Source organism: Budorcas taxicolor, chromosome 2, assembly GCF_023091745.1.
Source record: "Budorcas taxicolor isolate Tak-1 chromosome 2, Takin1.1, whole genome shotgun sequence".
In the NCBI taxonomy this organism is placed as follows: Eukaryota; Metazoa; Chordata; class Mammalia; order Artiodactyla; family Bovidae; genus Budorcas; species Budorcas taxicolor.
In genome coordinates, this window is record NC_068911.1 from 175,186,641 (window position 1) to 175,208,144 (window position 21,504).

A 21,504-nucleotide genomic window follows, 5' to 3' on the forward strand; every position below is an offset into this window, starting at 1 on the left:
AACAGCCCCACCTGAGTTACTTACCTCTTCTGACCTTTCCCCCTTCTCAGTTTTGCCTAATTTAGATGCTGACTCTGAAAACAAAGGCCAGGCCTGTTCCTATTCGCCAGCTCAGCAAACGCCACGTAGTTCTTATCTGCAGCTCACATCTACTCCCGGTAATTATCCCACCTTTCTCAAATGCTGACAACTAAGAGCCAGACTGGCAAATCACCACAGGACATTTTTATTAAGAATCAAACTTTAATATTTCAAGGACACCCCAAATGAGTTACTGGCGGGGTTACAGAAGCTTCCATTCAAGCCACCACAGCGAGAATCAAGAATATTAAAGTTGAAGCAATCATCTCTTTGGATACATAAAAACTATATATTAAAGCGTGTCACAAAGTGCAAAAAGGGATGCATTCAGCAGAGCAAAAACAAGCAGCAGACTGATTGTCCTTACAAGAGGGCAGGGAAACTCATTTTGGAGTTCGCAGTGCCAGGAAATAGAGCTGCTTCAGGCAAAAAAAAAAAAAAGTTTTCATTGATTCTTATTACAGCTAGCAAAGGCAAGCTCAAAGAAAATCAAGGTTCAGATTTCTCATGACTGTAGTTGGATTTGCAACAGAGAGCCTTTGGTCACTTCTCATATGTAGGCTGAAAAAGCAGCAGTGAGATTTTAGCCAGTGATTCTGACCCCAGGCTGACACCTCAGTGCCCAAGCTCTGAGCTCCTCAGGGAGGACGGCCTGGAATTGCTCCTGCACCAGCATTTCCACAATCTGCTCCTTCGTGTGAATATCAGGTCGCAGCCACTGTCCAGCAAGCTCTTGGAGATGTCTCAGGACATCCCTGGGCCCAGCTGCATCTTCATAGCGGAACTCCCGGAACCTCTGCCTGGAGGCTGCAGGGTTGAGAGGACTCCTTCGGGGCACGGTCTCCAGGTCATCTTCAGAGTCTTCATCCAGGCTCTCTGGTGGAACCTGGACCTGGGGCGGCGCTATCAGGATGCCTTCTGGCTCCTCAGCCATCCTCTCATTTGATGGTGACCTTATTTCATCATTCTGGACTTCTCCATCTCTTTGCATCTCTGGATACCCTTCAGTCTCCATCCTAAAACTCTGCAAAAGGATTTTTCAGACTCCTAGGCACAAAGAGAAAAGTCAGGCTCAACAAAAACAAATCTTAAAGGATGTTAAAACCTCCCTGATCTCAAGGATCTGGTCCACCAACTAGGAGAGACCTAGGTTCCAGCAACTTTTTAATCTTAATAAAGTTATGAGAAATTCCGCTTTTGTTTCCTCTTGCTGGATCAATGGACACAGTTGAGAAAGTCTGTCTACAGTTTACCAAAATGTAAGATGTAGTAGATTCTCAAGGCAGAGAGAGCCAAGAATGCTGGCCTTGCTAGCTGGAAAAATCTTTCATCCAGTTCCCCCCCGCCAATACAAACATATGCACGTGACTTGTAAGGGGGGAAGTCTTTAAAATCATCGTTTGCTTCCTCCAACCACTTTTATGGAGTATTTGCTATGCTTAAAAGCAAATTATGAAGAAACACTAAAATAGAGGGAAAAAATGTCTGTTCATTTTCATGTACTCTGTCGTCTTTTCTATCTCCTCCTGTCTTTTATGATGATGAAAGAATAGCAAGTGTTAAAAAAAATACTTTAGGAGCTACCATCAGGGCGGAGTCTATGACAATTAAAAAAAAAGGGAAAAAGCTTTTATATTAAGATCAAGATCCTAAGCTCCCTCAAAGTATGAGGAATTGAACTTGTAAGAATCCCTGTAGCATGGATTTCTGACTCGTTAGATGTTTGAGAGCTCCAGGATTAGCAAACCAGAGGTAGTGGGACGAAGGGAGATGGAGGGGGTCTGACAGGTAAATCAAACACCTGTGAAAAGCTGGGGGAAAAACGGTTTTGCTTCATTTAGGCTAGGGCCCAGTCCAAAGAGGGATTCTTTACAGGAAAACCACATTCTAGGTTAATTTAAAACAAAAAAAGAGACTTAAGATAACAGTATGAAAGGGAAGGCGCTCAGTCGTGTCCCACTCTTTGCGACCCCATGGACTGCAGCCCACCAGGCTCCTCCCTCCATGGGATTCTCCTGGCAAGAGTACTGGAGTGGGTTGCCATTTCCTTCTCCAGGGGATCTTTCCAACCCAGGGATCGAACCAGGGTTTCCCACATTCCAGGCACACACTTTAACCTCTGAGTCACCAGGGAAGCCAGATAACAGTATAGAAATGACTATACTGTCACAGCAGGGATGTCCAATCAAAGATTATAATCCCTATGAAGTCACTTTACACAGATCACCTTTTTTTCATTATTACCACCTCCCCCAAGGATCAGTTCTTTCTTATTGTATCAACACTGCAGAAGTGTTGAGATTTAAAATCCTTCCTACATCAGAGTCTCAAATCTGTCCTCTAGGTAACAATTTATAGAAGCCAACAATCGTTAACACTGACCAGCTGCCTTGAGTTAAATGGTTCTTGGCTCCTAACACCTCGTCTCTAAACGTTCACTGATTCATTTTCTAGAACTTTTTAAAAAAATATTTATTTATTTGGCTGCACCAGGTCTTACTTGAGGCATGTAGGATCTTTAGTTGCAGCATGGGAACTCTTAGTTATGGCAAGTAGAACCCAGTTCCTTGACCAGGGATTGAACCCAGGCCTCCTACACTGGGAGTAGTCTTAGCCACAGGACCACCAGGAAAGTCCCTCTAGGAGCTCTGAATTGATTCTAGACTGGGTAGCAGTATTTTTGGAATATATCACTTCCCTTATTATCTGGGTTTCTGTTCAATCAACAGGATGTTTCTCATGCCTCAAAATAAGTTAACTATCCCAGGGTGATGAGAAGGACAAAAGCAGAATACACCCCAAACTCAGGGGTGCCTTGAATAAAAGGGAAATAGTCAAGGAAAGGCTGGATGAAACACTGCATGAAAGCAAAATCTTGGGAACAGCTTAAGCCATCAACAGGAATGTGGCTAAGATGTTGTTGCATAGTCGCTAAGTTGTGTCCACCTCTTTCAAGACCCCATGGACTGTAGCCCACCAGGCTACTCTGTCCAAGCGATTTCCCAGGCAAGATACTGGAGTCGGTTGCCATTTCCTTCTCCATGGGATTTTCCCCACCCAGAGACTGAACTTGTGTCTCTTGTGTCCCTTGCACTGCAGGCAGATTCTTTTACCACTGAGCCACAGGGAAGCCCTTATCAACAGGGAAATGATTAAAGTACTGTCAGCCACTCAGCAGAATACTATGCAGCCTTGGAAGAAATGAAAGAGGCCTATGAGAGCCGATATGTAAAGTTCTCCATAATATAGCACCCCTCCGCCAGGTGCAGATCAGTATGTATAGTGTAATCTCATCTGGGGAAATTAGAAGCACATACACGTAAGCATATACGACCCGATGTATCTATAAACAGTACCGGGAAGGTTATCAAAGAAGTTCTTTTACCTCTGAGGAGCAGAACAGTGAAAGCGGGAAACATTTTTCTTATGCCTTTCTGTACTGTCTTCTTTTTTACTACATCTATGCTACTTTCATGACAACTCAAGAGGGAGAAAACACTTCAGGGTTTCCCCTCCAGCTCAAAACTGTTCTGAGAGAAAACCCCTAATCCACTTAGGAAAACACCCTTTTACTACTTCTCATTCCCAAACCCGACTTCTAGGAACAGTCTCAACTGTCAACAGGGCAGTTTTCAAAGCTGGCTTTGGAAGATGATGATCAGCTCCATGATTTACCCAGCTTCCAAACCCAATCAGTTTGCGAAGGCCACCTGCCATACAGAATGCTTACCTCACCAGTCAGTAACTCCAGCTTAGGGAACCCTTATCTCCTATCTGATACTGTGCGTTTCACATTCTCTACGTGATTCTCTTAGCGACTCAGGTTAAACTCTCGATAAGACTCTCTACCGCCCCAGTTGTCTCCATTTTAACAAGCAGCTTCCACCTCTCCATTTGTTGAATTTTACAGGCCACACGGTCCTCAGTAGCTTTCCGTCATCGAGTCCTGCCCGACAACCCAGTAGGGCCGTTACTGTCATTTCCACTTCACAGACAAACAAACTGAGGCTCGGAGAAAGGGGACTTGCCCAAGGTCACAAGGCTAGGAAGTGGCCGGACCACCCAGCCCAGAAGAAAAATCCCCGGCGTCTCTGCAGGGGCCTGGGTCCGACTCCTCCCACCACCTGGGCGCGGTTCAGACGGCAGAGATCCGACCGGAAAAGGCCCATCTGGGGAATCCAGAACTGGACGCCCCCCTCTCTGGGACATTTAGCGGGGCCCCATGGCCACGTCAGGCCGACCAGCCGGCACACCCCACAGAAGAGGGCCTCCCCACTCCCACGGCCGCCGCCCCGGCCGCCCGCTCCCACCCAGCGGTGCGCGGAGGAGGAGGGAGGTGCAGGGGGCGGGGAGGGGCGTTCACCTGCGCAGGTGCCCCTCGGAAGGCCGGGTGAACGGGGGAAGGAGAGGAGCGAAACGCCAAGCCCCGCCACCGGCTCCGGGAAAGGGAAATCAGCTGCTCGGCGCCGAGCTTTGTAGCCCACCGCCGGAACCGGAAATCGCGCCCCGCCCGGAAGCTGGAAACGGAAGGGGAAACTGGGTTCCAAGGCGGGGGGGCGTGGGGAGGCGGGGTCTCTCTAGGCCTTGGCGGTGCCCTGTAGCTCCATGGTCTTAACCCCTGCTGGTCTCTTGGCCTCCCTCGGTCCCCAATCCTCCCGACTGAGCGAAGAGGTGCGTCCGGCCTAGGAGCTCTTCCAGTGCAGGGGAGGCCTTTGCCTTTCTGACCAGCAGTTTTTTGCCCAACAGAATGGAAAGAGGATGCAGCAGGAATTGAGACACTCCTCGAGCCTGCCCGCAGCTGAGTCAGCGCCCCACCCTGAGGTTACAGCCTTGATCCTTTGCACCACCCAGAGCAAAGAAACCGAATTGGAGGGCTGGCTGGCTGCTGCTGGGAGACAGTGGTCGGTGTGGCTTCCCGTAGAGCCACTCCAGATGGACAGAGGGCGCAGCCTATTAGGTGTCTCCATGTACCCACTTAGGCCCACCCAGAGAGTGGGGCATTTTCCCGTGGGACCTTGGCAGTCTCTCTTGGGGGAGACCCTTTGTGCGTAGGACGCTAAATCTTAGTCCTGTGTGTCTCTTCCTCAAGACCTTCCCAATTGCAGTGGTCCAGTTCAGTCGCTCAGTTGTGTCAGACTCTGCGACCCCATGGCCTGTTGCAGGGCAGGCCTCCCTGTCCATCACCAACTCCCAGAGTTTACTCAGACTCATGTCCATTGAGTCAGTAATGCCGCAGGAACTGAAATTTCAGATTTTTACTAAGGCGGTTTTTGAGTCTGGGCACACAGGTTAAATAGCACAGCCTGTAAAGTGCAGAGATGCTAACCAAGGCAGCCTTCCCAGTTTGCTCTTAATCCTGAAGGGAAGGAACTTGGCCTTCGCGTTCTCCTATCTAGATGAGATGGTCTAGGAAATTAAGAGGGGCGCCTCAGTGTCTCCTGCTGGGTTATCACCCCAGACCCAATGTCCTTGGGGAAGGGAAGATACGCCTTTTGTCTTCCGTAAACTCCTAGATGGCTAGGTACTCAAGTAGGTGGTTGGAGAACCAGGGCTCCTTGCCATGGCCCTACCCCTACCTCCCCTAGTGACTGCGGGTCCTTCTGCCACTCACTCCTACAGTGCAGTATCCACATTTACCTCCTCTTTGCCTTGGTTTTCCCATCTGTAAAATGAGGGGGTTGAACTAGATTCAGTTCAGTTCAGTTCATTTCAGTCGCTCAGTCGTGTCCGACTCTCTGCAACCCAATGAATCGCAGCACGCCAGGCCTGCCTGTCCATCACCAACTCCTGGAGTTCACTCATACTCACGTCCTTCGAGTCGGTGATGCCATCCAACCATCTCATCCTCTGTTGTCCCCTTCTGCCCCCAATCCCTCCCAGCATCAGTCTTTTCCAATGAGTCAACTCTTCTCATCAGGTGGCCAAAGTACTGGAGTTTCAGCTTCAGCATCATTCCCTCCAAAGAACACCCAGGGCTGATCTCCTTTAGAATGGACTGGTTGGATCTCCTTGCAGTCCAAGGGACTCTCAAGAGTCTTCTCCAACACCACAGTTCAAAAGCATCAATTCTTCGGTGCTCAGCTTTCTTCACAGTCCAACTCTCACATCCAAACATGACCACTGGAAAAACCATAGCCTCGACTAGACAGACCTTTGTTGGCAAAGTAATATCTCTGCTTTTTAATATGCTGTCTAGGTTGGTCATAACTTTCCTTCCAAGGAGTAAGTGTCTTTTAAGTTCATGGCTCCAATCACCATCTGCATTAGGAACTTCCAATTGTCATTCCCCCCTTCAATTCTTAGGTTCTTTGGGAATGCTTCAGAAAATTGCTCAGGTAAGAGGGACGGCGGGGAAGGGGGACAGCCCTTTGGGTCCCAGAGCAGCTCCAATTCTATAGGTTGAAAAGAAAAGTATGTACATTGTGGTTCTGCATACGATTATTGTGTCATTGAGAGAAAAGTTTAAACTTTGTATTTTGCCCTATTCCCTCATCTCTCCCCACCCTCCTGTTCACTCCATCAGTTGACACACTGATGTTCAGTCGCCAAGTCGTGTCCAACTCTTTGTGACCCCATAGACTGCAGCATGCCAGGCTTCCCTGTTCCTCACCATCTCCTAGAGTTTGCCCAGTTTCATGTCCATTAAATCGGTGATGCCATCCAACCATCTCATCCTCTGTTGCCCTCTTCTCCTTCTGCCCTCGATCATTCCCAGCATCAGGATCGTTTCAAATGAGTCTGCTGTTCACATCAGGTGACCAAACTATCCGAGCTTCAACTTCAGCATCAGTCTTTCCAATGAGTATTCAGGATTGATTTCCTTTAAGATGGACTGGTTTGATCTCCTTGCTGTCCAAGGGATTCTCAAGAGTCTTCTCCAGCACTGCAATTCAAAAGCATCAATTCTTTGGCACCCTGCCTTCGTTATGGTCCAGCTGTCACATCCATACATGACTATTGGAGAGACCATAGCCTTGACTATATGGACCTTTGTTGGCAAAAGGACGTCTTTGCTTTTTAACACACTGTCGAGGTCTGTCATAGCTTTCCTGCCAAGAAGCAGTCATCTTCAAACTTCATGGCCGCAGTCACCATCCACAGTGGTTCTAGAGCCCAGGAAGAGGAAATCTGTCACCGCTTCCTCCTTTTCCCCTTCTATTTGTCATGAAGTGATGGGACCAGTTGCCATGATCTTAGTTTTTTTAATATTGAGTTTTAAACCAGCTTTTTTCACTCTCCTCCTTCACCCTCATCAAGAGGCTGTTTAGTTCCTCTTTGCTTTCTGCCATTAGAGTGGTATCATCTGCATATCTGATGTTGTTGATATTTCTCCTGGCAATCTTGATTTCAGCTTGTAATTCATACAGCCCAGCGTTTTGCATGATATGTTCTGTGTATAAGCTAAATAAGCATGGTGCAATAAACAGCCTTGTATTCCTTTCTCAATCTTGAACAAGTCAGTTGTTCCATACAGGGCTCTAGCGGTTGCTTCTTGATCTGCATACAGGTTTCTCAGGAGACAGGTAAGATGGTCTGGTTATTCCCATCTCTTTAAGAATTTTTCACAGTTTGTTATGATCCACTCAGTCAAGGGCATTAGCCTAGTTAATGAAACAGCAGTAGATGTTTTTCTGGAATTCTCTTGCTTTATGATCCAGTGGATGTTGGCAATTTAATCCCTGGTTCTGCCTTTTCTAAACCCAGACTGAACATATGGATGTTCTCGGTTTACATAATGCTGACGCCTAGCTTGAAGGATTTGGAGCATAACCTTACTACCATGGGAGATGAGTGCAATTGTCTGGTGATTTGAGTAATCTTTAGTACTGCCCTTCTTGGGAACTGGGATGAGGATTGACCTTTTCCAGTTTTGTGGCCACTGCTGGGTTTTCTAAATTTGCTGACATATTGAGTGCAACACTTTAATAGCATCATCTTTTAGAATTTTAAATAGCTCTGCTGGAATTTCATCACCTCCACTAGTTTTATTGTCAGCAGTGCTTCCTGAGGCTCACTTGACTTCACACTCCAGAATGTCTGTCCCTGGATAAGTGACCACAGCCTCATGGTTATCTGGGTCATTAAGATCTTTTTTGTTCAATTCTTCTGTGTATTCTTGCTCTCTTTTCTTGATGTCTTCTGCTTCTGTTACCTCTTCATGGATCACTGTCTTGTTGTGGTGAAAGGGCTTGCATAACTCAGTGAAGCGATGAGCCATGCCATGTAGGGCCACGAGAGATGGACGGGTGATAGTGGAGGGTTCCAACGAAACGTGATCCACTGGAGGAGGGAATGGCAAGTCACTCCAGTATGCTTGCCATGAGAACCTCCTGAACTGTATAAAAGGACAAAAAGACAGGACACACTGACCTTCTTGTTATTCCACGCACCTGACAATCTCATCATCACACAAGCTCATCTTCGCCTCTTTTGCTGATCTCTGCTTGTGGTGCTTTCTTTGGAGATCTGCTCATCCAGGTTCTAGCTCAAACGTAGCCTTCACTGCCCTGCCCTTCTTCTTCCTCATATTTTTTTTTTTTTTTGCTTCTTGACATGTGGGGTCTTACTTCCCCAACCAGAGATCAAACCCATGCCCCATGCAGTGGAAGGGTGGAGACCTAACCACTGGAATTCCCTGCCCTTCCAAGGCACCCATCCAGTTCCTTTATAGCCTGACACCCTGTTTTCATTGTTGTTGTTTTGGTTTTATGCCTTTTTGTTGATTCATAAACCAATATAATCAGTGCCGGGTCTTCACTGCTGTTCCCCGGCTGCTCTTCAGGTGCAGTGAGCAGGCTTCTCACTGCAGTGCTCCTCTTGTGGAGTTCACACTCTAGAGCGCAGGCTCAGTAGTTCTGGAACTCTGGCTTAGTTGCCCCGATGCATATGGAATCTTCCCAGACCAGGGAGCAAACCTGTGTCCCCTGCATTGGCAGGCGGATTCTTAACCACTGGACCACTAGGGAAGCCCTGTTACCCCGTTTTTATTACCTGTTCATTTTTCTACCTCCTCCACTCACAGCAGGGTCCACAAGGCCAAGGACCTTGACTGTTCTCTCAGCATGCCTCCAGCACGTACCACTGAACATAGGCTGGCTAAACATTGACTGAATGAATCACTGCGTAACTGAATGGACAGAGAAGGCTTAGGTTTTATGATCAAGCTAATCTGATAAAGGCCAGGGGGGACATTTAACAAAATTAGGTTGCTTTGTTAACCTGATGCAGCAAGGGAGACAACACCCAGAGGAGCCAAACAAAGGAAGAGACAGGTTTATCATAGGATTAGGGAGAAGAGTGGAATTTCCGTGAAAATGAACTGAAGCTCTATTGACTCAGAGCAAACCTCATTGTGTGGAGAAGGGTTAACATTTGACTTGGGCTGAGAAGCAAATCCCTGGTCTTGTTTCCTTGGACAGCACAAAGTTAAGATCGATATAGACTATTGCGTCCAGAAACCCCTTATCTGAAGCTCTGTACTGGAGTTGGTAATCCCAGCTGCTTCTCCGTGAGAAATCTGGCTTCAACCCTCCACACCAGAGAAGGATACTGTGTTCTCAAAGTTTCTGACCGTCTCTGCTTTTAGAGAATAAGGTTTCTCAGCACCATCTCTGCTGATAATTGGCAACAGAAGACTTGACAGCTTCATGTTTGATAGGAATGCCTTGCTGCCTCATCACTGGGATCTGAGGGCCGTCAAGTGCTCCAGGCTTCCCCCTGCAGGGTGACCCCAGCTCCCCCGGGGCCTGCACCCCCCTGGGCCTCCATTAGAACACCAGGCCAAGTCTCCACCCTGACTTCCCGTCCAGACTATGGGCTTGAGAGGGCCTGACCCAAGTTAGGTTCATTCTTCTCTGCCCGTGCCTGGCACAGAATACCAGTAGGCGCTCAGTCCATGCCCATCAAATCTAACTGTTGATCAGTTTTCTAAATGGGAAGAAAAAGAAGTGGATGAGGAGGGGGAAAAAGTGGAGGAAAACATATCAAAATGATGGAAGCAGTTGTGGAAGAGAGATGGGAATGTAGGTGATTTTTACAAATCTTTTCCAAAGTGGAAGTTTCTAAACCTGAGCCAGTATGAATATTCTGAAAAAGGAAAAGATAATGGAATTGTTGACTCTTAAGATTTAAAAAGTGAATTTTTTAAGCTGTTTTTTTTTTTCTTTTCAAATTAACAAAAACATTTTAGTTCGGTACAGTTGAAAGGTATAGTTAGCAGGATGTCCTAACTCCCTGTTGGTCACATACCTGAGAAGGTTGTCATAGCCTTCAGCCTCCTCCTGAAGCTGGGTGGAGGGCCCTTGAGGGCCCATTGCCAAGCCGCAGGATGGAATTTTACATGTTTGACTGCTTTTTGTCCTAAAACTATTTTTGGAAAATTGTCTGAGGGCCTTCCCTGACCCACTGGGAAGAAGTAGATACTACAGTGGCCTGGGAACATTTGACAGTGGCATGTATCTCCGGCATTGTCTCCCATCCTCCCCACTCCCCTGGATTGTGGACGTCTTTGAGTCCAAGGAGGGACTCAGTCCCTTCCTTGCCCTCACTCTGGCCTCACCAGACCAGCTCCTGAGCTTTTGTGGGAGATGGAGTGGGGATAGCGACTGGAGGAGAGGGTTTCAGGGGGAATGGTTGAGATTCCAGGGGTGGTTTTAGGAGAAAAATGTGGGGCAGTTATAATATGTGGAGCCAGTGGATGGGCAAAGAAAAACGAGAATGTTAAGAGTTACTGTTGATGCAATCACTTTGGAGAACAATTTGACGGACAGGGAAGCCTGGCGTGCTGCAGTCCATGGCGGGGCAAAGAGTCGGATGCAACTGAGCGACTGCACTGAACTGAGCTGAAAAACTGAAAAGGAGCACACTCTCCCACTTCGCCATCCCATTTCTTGGAATATGCCCTAAGACCACTCTCGTCCGTGCCTGGAGATATATCCAAGGATGTCCCCTGAAGCACTGTTTGAAATCAGGAGAAACTGGCCCCGTTCTAAACGTCCATTGGGAGAGGGGAAAGATAAATATCTCCTGTTGTTGGGCAATAGCATGCTCTACAACAATGAACTGGAGAGAGAGAAACTAGCATAGAGTAGACCTCAAAACCACTGGGTGAAAATATTTAGTGAAGGAAGCAGGTTATGGAAAATCAATATGGCAAGATGCCATGCATGTATTTTTTTAAAACTAAAAAAAAAAGTAATAAATGGTTTATGGACAGTTATATCTGAATATAACAACAAGAAGTAGAAGGATAAGGACCAAGCTCCATTTATCAGTCAGGAGAGGGGATAGGTTAGGTCCATGTCACTGTAACAAACACCCAAAATCTCAAGCAGCGTATAATATATACTTATACCAAGAGTATATTTCTTTTTTCTTTCTTTCTTTCTTTGTTTTTTGAGGGGCCGCACAGCTTGGCATGTAGGATCTTAGTTCCCCCACCAGGCATCACACCCCATGCCCCCTGCAGTAGAAACTGGGAGACTTGACCACTGGTCTACCAGGGACGTACCAAGAGTAAATTTCTTGCATTGGACTCCCCTGGTGGTTCAGATGGTAAAGAATCTGCCTGCAATGCAGAAGGCCTGGGTTCGATCCCTGGGTCTGGAAGATCCCTTGGAGAAGGAAAGAAGGAAAGAAGATCCCACTCCAGTATTCTTGCCTGGAGAATTCCATGGAGAGAGGAGCCTGGCAGGCGACTGTGCCTGGGGTCGCAGAGTTGGACAGGACTGAGCAACTAACACTTACTACATGTCCATCAGGGGGCAGCAGAGAGGCTCTGCACCACAAAGCTCTGCTAGCCCCAAGGGAAAACCAGTAATACTGGGTGGACAACCCCGCAAGTGTGAAGATGAAGACCCTTGGATAGAGTACAAAAGGGCCTCCACCTGAACTACAGTTATTATCTTAGAAAATGTGAAGCAAAAATGTGAAATGTGTTTATTGTGGAGAGAAGCTATGTGGGTGTTTTATATATTATTTGTCAGGAAGATCCCCTGGAGAAAGAAATGGCAACCCACTCCAGTCCTCTTGCCTGGAAAATTCCATGGACTGAGGAGCCTGGCAGTCTACAGCCCATGGAGTCGCAAAGAGTCGGACACGACTGAGTGACTTCACCTTCGTCATGTTGTGTCTTTTAATTTTTAAACACTAGACGTGTACTTTTTTTGGTTTGTTTGATTTTTTTATCTTTTAGAAGTGTAATTTTTTAAGTGAAGGGGCAATGGAGCAATGTTAATATTGAGGGTTATATTTGTGTGTCCCTGTGGGAACCGTGTTTCAAGGTATTCAGGAGAAATAGGAGTGAAAGAGTCATGTTGTTTTTGTGTCCTCTGGATGTCAGCGGTGGCTCTCTGGGCCCTGACCTTCCGCCTCGCGTGTACATCTGTGTTTGCGTCCGCCCCGCACTGCAGCCAGAGCTCTCCCTGAGCTTGCCCAGCTCACCTCTGTTCTCTCAGCCCTGAACTTTCAACAGAGAAGGTGCCCGGTAAATGTTTACTGAATGACTCTGATATGCTCTGCTCATTTCTTTCTAAATATTGAGCCATTTCAGGGCAGGAAGCGTGTTGTCTTCTCCCTGTGGGCATCCGCAGGTTGAAGGAATGAATGCTTGTTGAATGAATGAAAGACGGCAGTCCTTCTTCCCCAGCCCATCAGTGGAAGCAGAAAATACACAGCCCATGCCCCCTCCACCATGAGCTTCCCAAGGGGCTGCTGAGGATGGTGTATCTGCAGCCTCTACCGTGCTTTTAGGCCTGTGCTGAAAAGCCAATCATCGCACAGGTGGCTGTGCAAGGCATCCAGCTTCCCAGAACTCACTCCGTTTGTTTTTGTTTATTTTTCTGTCACGCCTCTTAGTTCCCTGACCAGGGATTGAACCCGTGCTCCCTGCTGTGGAAGCACGAAGTCTCAACCACTGGACCACCAAGGAAGTCCTTCACCTGGTTTTAACCATGAAAAGCCCTTTCCTATCCCCTCACTCCCAGGCAAACTGGGGTGCTCAGTCACTTGACAACAGCTTCCTTCTATCTGAGCCTCATTTTTTCTCTCATTCTGATAGGAGAGAGTGGGTCTCATTTCTACATACAACATCTAAAATTCTAGAAATGGGCTGGAAAGAGAGGTGAGTCAAAGAAGAAAGAAAGACTCAAGCTGGAATTTTCTGAGAGATCTTTTATTTTTTATAAAGAGTGTGGATGGGCACTGCCACCTTGGCCTTGGTTCTTAGTTGCTCGCAATGGTCTGAAAAAAAAAGAGGGAGTAAAACCAGAATGGTCTAGTCAGGAGCACAGCTTCTAATGCCATATGGAACTGAGTTCAAGTCCCAGCCATGTCACTCATTAACTGCGTGACCCTGGGAGAGTGACTTGACCTCTCTAGCCTCAATTTTCTCATCTGTATAATGGGAGTGATCATAATACTTACGTCATGTGGATCTTAAATTAAACACATAGGTGTCATCACGGTGCCTGGCATATGTTTAAGAGCCCATAGATGGTGACTAACACTCTTGTCATGAACAATATTAATCCACCCTGATCACTCATTCCCAGGTGAAGCTGGCACGGTCACTGGGGCCTGAGCTTCACCTATCACCGTGTCCATCCCATTTCATCAGTTTGCTCATCTCGTCATCTGTTTCCCAAAAGCCGCACATCACTCTATCCTCCATGACAAGAAAAGACCTGGACCAGAGGAGGCATTTCCTAAACACTTGTTGAAATAAGGAAGTTCAGTAGTGTTCAGAACTCTATCCAGAAGCCCTTGAGGCTGCTGAAAACATCCTCAAGCCCCTCTGGAAGGTCCCCAACCCCCACCCCCAGCTGCCGATCTGGGATCAGGATCTGCTGTTCTCACCCAGCCCCCAGAGCCCTCTCCGCTCACCCTGCCCCGCTCACCTCGTCAATCCAGTCAATGAAGGCTGAGACTCGCGTGAACACTGTGGGCTTCTTGATGGTGTTGCAGCCAAAGGCAGAAACGAAGCTGGTCACGCCGTGGACCTGCCAGGAGCCGTCAGCTGCTGGGCAGTTGAGGGGTCCTCCAGAGTCACCCTGGAACGGTGAGAGAGCCGTAGGGGCTGAGCCTCGTCTGAGCTCCAAGGATTGGTTCTGACTTTGGGGGGCTCGAGAAAGCCTTATATGGCCTGACTTCTCCGGGCCTCAGTTTGCCCCTTTGTAATGGGTGCGTGCGTGCGCGCTAAGTTGCTTCAGTCGTGTCCGACTCTTTGTAATGCTGCGGACGGTAGCCCACCAGGCTCCTCTGTCCAAGGGATTCTCCAGGCAAGAGTACTGGAGTGGGTTGCCATTTCCTTCTCCAGGGGATCTTCCCCACCCAGGGATCCAACCCGCCCCTCTTTATGTCTCCTGCATTGGTAGGTGGGTTCTTTACCACTAGCACCGCCTGGGAAGCCCTTTGTAATGGGGAATGATACCTATTATGCCTACCTTATAAGATATTGTGACAGTTAAATGAGATGATAAGCCTACAGTCTTAGCACAATGCCTGGTAGAGAGGAAGCAAGCTAATAGTAGTTCTGATTGTTATTCCCACAGTTAGTTATTATTATTCATATTCACTTATAGTACAATGAGAGTATTGCTTAATTATGACTTCAGGACCCCAGAGCTGAAGGTGACTTTAGAGATCACGATGACTCTTTTCCTCGGTGTGAAGTGAAGTGAAAGTTGCTCAGTGGTGTCCAACTCTTTGCAACCCCGTGGACTGTGCAGTCCATGGAATTCTCCAGGCCAGAATACTGGAGTGGGTAGCCTTTCCCTTCTCCAGGGAAATCTTCCCAACCCAGGGATTGAACCCAAGTCTCCTGCATTGCAGGCAGATTTTTTACCAGCTGAGCTACAAGGGAAGCCCAAGAATACTGGAGTGGGTAGCCTATCCCTTCTCCAGCAGACCTTTCCAACCCAGGAATCGAACTGGGGTCTCCTGCATCGCAGGCGGATTCTTTACCAACTGAGCTCTCAGGGAAGCCCCATTCCTTGGTGTACTGAAGGGGACTCCCGAGGACCAGGAAGGCACAGTGATTTGCTCCAGATCAGGTCAGTGTGACAGACCAGGGCTGTGTGTCCGGGCTGCGCTGACTTCCTCCAAGTTCCGCCTGGCCTGGAGGCTGAATGGGCAAGATTCCTCCTCCGGCTCCCAGGCAGAGGGGCCCCAGGCACTGCACACCCAGCAGAGGGGCTGCAGCCCTGCACCGCCGCGGGCACGGGCGGGGGTGAGAGCTGACTCACGTTGCAGCCGGAGCGGATGTCCCCGCCGGCGCACACCATGGTTTTCTTCACGGTGATGCCCCACCAGTCCCACTGGGAGCAGTGCTCATAGTCCACCACGGGCAGCAGCGCCTCCTGCAGCTTGTCTGGGAGCGGCCCGCCAGCTGTGCAGACAGAGAGCAGTGAGGGCGGGGTCGGGGTGGAGGGTTGCTGTGAGGGTGCTGAGCCTGGGCCAGGGTCTGAGTCAGAGCTGGGAGCCCCAGGATGGTGTGGGGGTTACGAGGAAAGCCTGCTCCTCCAGTGTGAGGTGAAGTCTCCTCCCACCAGGTCTTGTGGTCCTGCCTGCTCTGTCCATCCGAACATCCCGGCAACGGGCAGAAAGGAGAGACTAAACATTGCCCCGCTGCACACACTCGTGCTTGGGAGGGTGAGGGGAGAAGGCGGCCGCTGGAGGAGGAATGTAAGAAAGTGCTAGGCTGCTCTGGGTGCTGCCCTCAGCCCTCGCCCCGGGCTCTGTCTTCCTGCCCACCGTCCCTTCGGCCAGTTGGAGGACTCAGCACGCACTGTAGAGACGGCCCCAGCCGCTGATGTAGCAGGGGGCTTCATTGGGCAGGATGTCGCCGGCAGGAGGGAGGCTGGCAAGCTGGACCTTGTCTCCCAGCTGGGCGCTGCGAGAGAGCTTGACGAGGGCGATGTCGTTGCTGGGGAGGAGGGAAGAGTCACGGGGAGGAGCCTGGTCCTCCCGCCAGACTAAGCTCCAGCCCCAGCTTTGCTCAGGATATTTCACCTCCGAGATGCCCCTGACACTCCCCTCTGGATCCCATGCATTCTTACTGCTGAGCAACTTCTGGAAGCCACCCCCCCCCCGCTCCGCCGCCCCTGGCCCCTTCAGCCCACAGTGACCCTTGGCCTTGGTAACTGTGCTCGGCTTTTACACCAGGGGTTTGTACACTTCATCCGTGTCAGAATCAGAGGAGGGCTTGTTAATAAAAGGATGCCGGAGCCCGTTCTATAGTTTTGGATGCAGTGGGTTTGGGAGGCCCTGAGGATTGGCCTTCCTAGTGAGTTCCCAGGTGCTGCTGCTGGCCTGGGGACCACACTTGGAGAACCAGCGCTCTTTTCATCTTCCTGTTTGTCACTCAGATCATCACATCTGGGTCTGACTTTCTCTCCGTCTACCCCAGGAGCCCCATGGAGATGGGTCCAGGTCTTGATCATCCAGGTCTTGATCATCACGGTCCCCCACTCCTGCACTCACAGGGGTTCTGCACCCCACTTTGGTCCTCGCCCCAGAAAAATGCTGAGCGAAGCCACCCAGACATACAATTCTGCATATGCTTGAGAGGCTTAAGAAGCCTACTCTGTGTTCTCACCCAGTGACTTCTTGACCTTCATGAAGGTCACCCTTGACACGTGGTCACACTCAGGCCCAGAGAAAGTCGATGACTTGCCCAAGCCACACAGCGACTCAGTGCTGGAGCCTGACTCTCAGCCCAGTGCTCCTCCCTTGAGCCACAGTGCCGGGAACCCAGGAGGCTCTGGAGGAGTGTCCATTGAATGGAGGAACCTTTGGATTTGGGGTTCCTAAGTCACTCCTCTTCTGAAGCCACAGAGCCAAGTGGCCTCGGGGGAGTTCCTGCCCCTGCCTGGGCCCTGCTTTCCCCTCTGTAGGGAGAGAGGTTTGGGGTGGGTGATCCCCAGAGGCTCTCCTGGCTCCGACCTTCAGGTCCATTGCCCCTGGGAGTCTTCTCCGCATCAGTGTCCGGTCCTAGAGGGGCCCGCAGAGGAGCCCCTGGGTGCCCGGCTTGAGAGATCACTCACCCGCAGGCCACGCAGTTGGAGTTCCAGAGAGGGTGCACGAAGAGGTCCCCGGCATTGATGGGGATCACCTGTTCAGAGCCCTCCAGCTCAGAGCGGTCATACTCACCCAGCACCACCTGATAGGTCCGGGAGGTCCTGCCGACGGAGGTGACATTAGCCCAGGCCTGAGCGGCCTCCTCTGTCCCCTCCCACCATCCTCCACAGTCCCAGCCCGCCTGGGTCTCATGCAGGGACAGGGGCAAGCAAGAGAACTCACGAGATGCAGTGGCCTGCGGTTACGACCCAGTCAGCGGCAATGAGGCTGCCGCCACAGGTGTGATGAAATGCTCCGTCCTTTTCATACTGCAGGGAGACCTGGCGGCAAGGGAGGGGGGCTTCTGAGTGGTCTGGGCCCCACAAGGGGGGTTGCTACCCATGGCTGTATAGGTTGTGCCCTGCACAACTCTAGAGGGCAGTAGTCACAGAGAATGGCATCCTCTGGAAAGGGGATGCCCATCCCACACACAACTGTACCTTCCACAGCTGCTTTCAAGCTACAACGGTGGAATTAAGTCACTGCAATGGAAACCACAGGGCCGACAGAGGCTAAAACGTTTCCTCTCTCCGCCTTTGCAGAACAAGCCAGAGGACACCTGATACAGGCCGGTGACATCCCACAGAACTTTCTGTGATGATGGAAATGTTTGGTAGGATTCAGCCTGGTAGCTACTGGCCACGTGTGGTTATTGAGAATTTAAACTGTGGCTAGTGGACTTCCCTGGTGGTGCAGTGAATAAGAATCCGCCTGCCGATGCAGGGGACACAGGTTTGATCCCTGGTCCAGGAAGATTCCACATGCCTTGGAGCAACTAAAGCCACACAATTACTAAGCCTGCGCTCTGGAGCTCTTGAGTCACAACTACTGAACCTACGTGCTGCAACAAACCCGGGCACCCTAGACCTTGTGCTCTGCAACGGAAGATGCCACCATGATGAGAGGCCCATGCATAGCAGTGAAGAGTAGCCCTTACTAGCCCCAACTCAAGAAAGCCTGCGTGCAGCAACAAAGACCCAGAGCAATCAATCAGTCCATAAAATGTGGTCAGCACTGAGCAACTGAATTTCTAGTATGACAATTTTAGTGAATTTAAGTTTAGGCCTATACAGGAAAAGAGTCTATAAAAAAGAATGGACATGTTTCTGTATAACTGATTCACTCTCTGTATACCTGAAACTAACACCACTTTGTAAATCAACTACACTCCAATAAAAATTAAAATAAATACATAAATTTAAATAGCCACGCGTGACAAGTGGCTACTGTGTTACTGCCGTGAGTTTAGTCCACTCTGCCTCCCTCCTCTGACCTCCACAAATGCCCCTCATCCCTTTATTGCTGTCAGACTTTCTAGCCCTATTGTATAATGTGTATCCAGAGAAGGCAATGGCACCCCACTCCAGTACTCTTGCCTGGAAAATCCCATGGATGGAGGAGCCTGGTGGGCTGCAGTCCATGGGGTCGCTAAGAGTCAGGCACGACTGAGCGCCTTTACTTTCACTTTTCACTTTCATGCATTGCAGAAGGAAATGGCAACCCACTCCAGTGTTCTTGCCTGGAGAATCCCAGGGATGGAGGAGCCTGGTGGGCTGCAGTCCATGGGGTTGCTAAGAGTCAGGCACGACTGAGCGCCTTTACTTTCACTTTTCACTTTCATGCATTGCAGAAGGAAATGGCAACCCACTCCAGTGTTCTTGCCTGGAGAATCCCAGGGATGGGGGAGCCTGGGGTGCTGCCGTCTACGGGGTCTCACAGAGTCAGACACGACTGAAGCGACTTAACAACAGCATAATGTGTATCGGGGAAAAAAATGTATAATTAGCTCATCAAATCCACGATTTCTTGACCAGTATTGCTAAAATGAGGCTGACATAGGCATTTCAGTTTTTAAAAGTGAATCGGTTTAAAGAAAATAGTGGCAGGCCTTCCTTGGCAGTCCAGGGGTTAAGACTTTGTGCCTCCAATGCAGGGAACGAGGCTTCGGACCCTGGTCTGGGAAATAAGACCTCACATCCCTCCGTAAACATAGCGCTGAACTTCCACCATTAATGCACTGACCCTTGGGTTAAACATTTCTCTTTCCCCAGAGTCTACTGTTAACTTACAAACAGCCCAGTGAGAATTACAGGTTAAATGGGCAAAGCTTCTGTATGAAGGCGATTATCCAAGGGTTTCCTGGCCTTTGGGAAACTGAAGTGGATACCGGAAGCAATGCAGTGGGGTCCAGACTGGGTGCCCTGCGATCAGAGCATGGGGCGGAGAGCCCACGGTGGGAAATAGTGCAGCTGGTGTTGCTCTTACCTGCCAGGGCCAGCTGTAGGGGACCGCGTCCTCACCATTGACAACTCTGGAGGAGGGGTGGGAGAAAGGCTGGCTGAAGCCCGAGGCTAGAGGGGACAGGAGAAGGGTCAATCAGTCCCAAGGTTCCCCAAAGCAAAAAGGAGGTCTGGGCCCCAGACAGGCTGTGATATCCCACACAACTCCTTCCCGTCTCTGACCCCAGTAGCCGCGTATCAACAGTGAGCATTTGGGCAAGAGCAGGGATTTCTGGAGTCCTGGGAGTCTGGGATGGAGATGAACACGTGGCTTCCTTTCAGGGCAGGAGTAAACCTGATGCACTTAGAACAGCGCCTGGTACCCAGAGGGGGCTTGAGGAGCGATAGCTATCGCCATGAAGAGGGGCCGCTTTGGAGTGAGGCTGTCTGGATTCAAAGTGCAGCTCTGCCCCTGGTTCTAGGATGGGCCACTTTACTTCTCTGAGGGTCAGTTTCTCTATCTGCAAAATGGGAATACTAATAGTACAGACCTCATGGGGCTGCTGTGAGGATTACAGAAGATAATACAAGAAAAACCCCAAGCCTTCTGCCTGGAATATAGTAGGCATTCAGTAAGCATGACCTGTTACCATCCATTACTGCTAGTCAAGGGAGGCTGCTTGGAGAGGGTGGCCCTGAGCTGTACTGTAATATGGCAGAGGTACCAGGAAAAGGCTAGGTCATAGGATATGGAGTGCAGTAAGGGGAGTGTGAGGGGAGAGTTGGAGGGTTAAGCAGAGGAACAGAAATTCCAAACCCAAGCAGTCTAACCACAGAGCCCAGACTCTTTACCATTAGACGTTGTTTACCACCGTTTCTGTCAAGGACTCCCACCCAAGGGTTTGGGTCTCCCAGTCCTCCTCCTGAGCTGGTCCATCACCCACAGCTTCCCCTTGATTCTCTTGCTCCAGCACCGAGCTGAAAACCTCCACCGCCATCCTCAGCTCCAAGCTGAGCCCTCTCCTATGAAACCAGGCATTGCGTTCGAGAGACTCAGGGTGGGTGGTAGATTTCAAGGGATCCTGGCCCAGGGCAGCACAGGCTGGAGTCTTACCAAGGGCCACAAATAGGAGAAAACTCAGCAGCTGGATCATCATGAGCTTTGAGACGATAAGAAAGGGATTCATAGCCCAAGGCTTTAATATAGGGCAGAAGATGGGCGGGGGGGCCCTCCTGGGCCCCATTCCTGGAACAGGTGGTGGAACACCAGGTCTCCCATAGTCCAAGGCCACATCCCCACCCACAGCAGATGGGGCGGTGACCGCCAACAACAGGGTCCCGAGTATGCTCTCCAAAGTGAGGCTGCACAGGTGGCCCGGAATGGCAAGCCGATAACAGGGGAGGGGGAAGGAAAGTTCACGTCAGAGTAAGACAGCCTCTTTCAGGAGCAAACAGGGGCTCTGGGACAGCTCACACCTGTGTTCAAATCCTGGCTCTGCCACTCCCAAGCTCTGCGTCCTTGGGCACATGGCTTACCCTCTCTGAGCTTCAGGCTTCTCATCTCTAATATGGGATTAATATTACTCTCCACCTCAATTAAAAATATGTTTTTGTTGAGCATTCTCTCCATATCAGGATGTTCTTGGGGACGCAGCCTTGAACAAGAACGGTCCCAGCTTTCTTGGGGCTGCTTTAGTCTACTAGGGGATTTGGAGGTTATCAGTTGCTCAGTCGTGTCCGACTCTGCAACATGTAGCCTGCCAGGCTCCTCTGTCCATGGAATTCTCCAGGCAAGTCTGCTTACTAGGGAAGACAATGACAAATCAGCAAAAATAAAGAAAGGCTATTTCTGTTTGTGCTGGAAGATGCTATGAAAAGAATAAGATGTAGGGGACTGAGGTGGGGATGGGAGTGACTCATTTAGGTGGGGGGCCAGCGAGAGTGACATTTGGGCTGAAGAGATAGTGTTTGATTTGAGTTCTAAAGGGCGAGGAAGCCAGCCATGGGAAGCCCTGAAGGAAAAGCTCCCCAAGGGGGGAAGGACAAGTGCAGAGGTCTGGAGGCTTGTCCAAGGACAGGAGGTCAGTGA

At 49.8% G+C, this 21,504-nt stretch overlaps 2 protein-coding genes across 2 annotated transcripts; both read right to left on the reverse strand.

Moving 5' to 3' along the window:
• Positions 1-203: 203 nt before the first annotated feature.
• On the reverse strand, positions 204-4,568 carry LOC128069684 (SCAN domain-containing protein 1-like). The gene is made up of 2 exons (XM_052662796.1): positions 4,445-4,568; positions 204-1,128 (listed from the first exon to the last, which is right to left on the reverse strand). Exon 2 carries the CDS (start codon positions 1,094-1,096, stop codon positions 665-667), a length of 432 nt encoding a protein of 143 aa, XP_052518756.1. The 5' UTR covers positions 1,097-1,128; positions 4,445-4,568; the 3' UTR covers positions 204-664.
• Positions 4,569-13,302: 8,734 nt separating this feature from the next.
• On the reverse strand, positions 13,303-20,659 carry LOC128043352 (proproteinase E). The gene is made up of 8 exons (XM_052635691.1): positions 20,530-20,659; positions 19,462-19,547; positions 17,380-17,477; positions 17,124-17,258; positions 15,867-16,003; positions 15,324-15,466; positions 13,977-14,129; positions 13,303-13,320 (listed from the first exon to the last, which is right to left on the reverse strand). The coding sequence occupies exons 1-8, from the start codon at positions 20,657-20,659 to the stop codon at positions 13,303-13,305; spliced, it is 900 nt and encodes a 299-aa protein (XP_052491651.1).
• Between the last annotated feature and the right edge of the window lie 845 nt (positions 20,660-21,504).

Bases quoted from the DNA above. Each gene is read 5' to 3' on its own strand.
- LOC128069684 (XM_052662796.1), bottom strand. From the start codon at position 1,096: ATGGAGACTGAAGGGTATCCAGAGATGCAAAGAGATGGAGAAGTCCAG.
- LOC128043352 (XM_052635691.1), bottom strand. From the start codon at position 20,659: ATGGGGCCCAGGAGGGCCCCCCCGCCCATCTTCTGCCCTATATTAAAG. The intron at 17,478-19,461 runs GTAAGAGCAACA...CCTTGCCGCCAG, and splicing joins CCTACAGCTGGCCCTGGCAG to GTCTCCCTGCAGTATGAAAA. The intron at 14,130-15,323 runs GTGAGTCAGCTC...TCACCGTTCCAG, and splicing joins ACATCCGCTCCGGCTGCAAC to GGTGACTCTGGAGGACCCCT.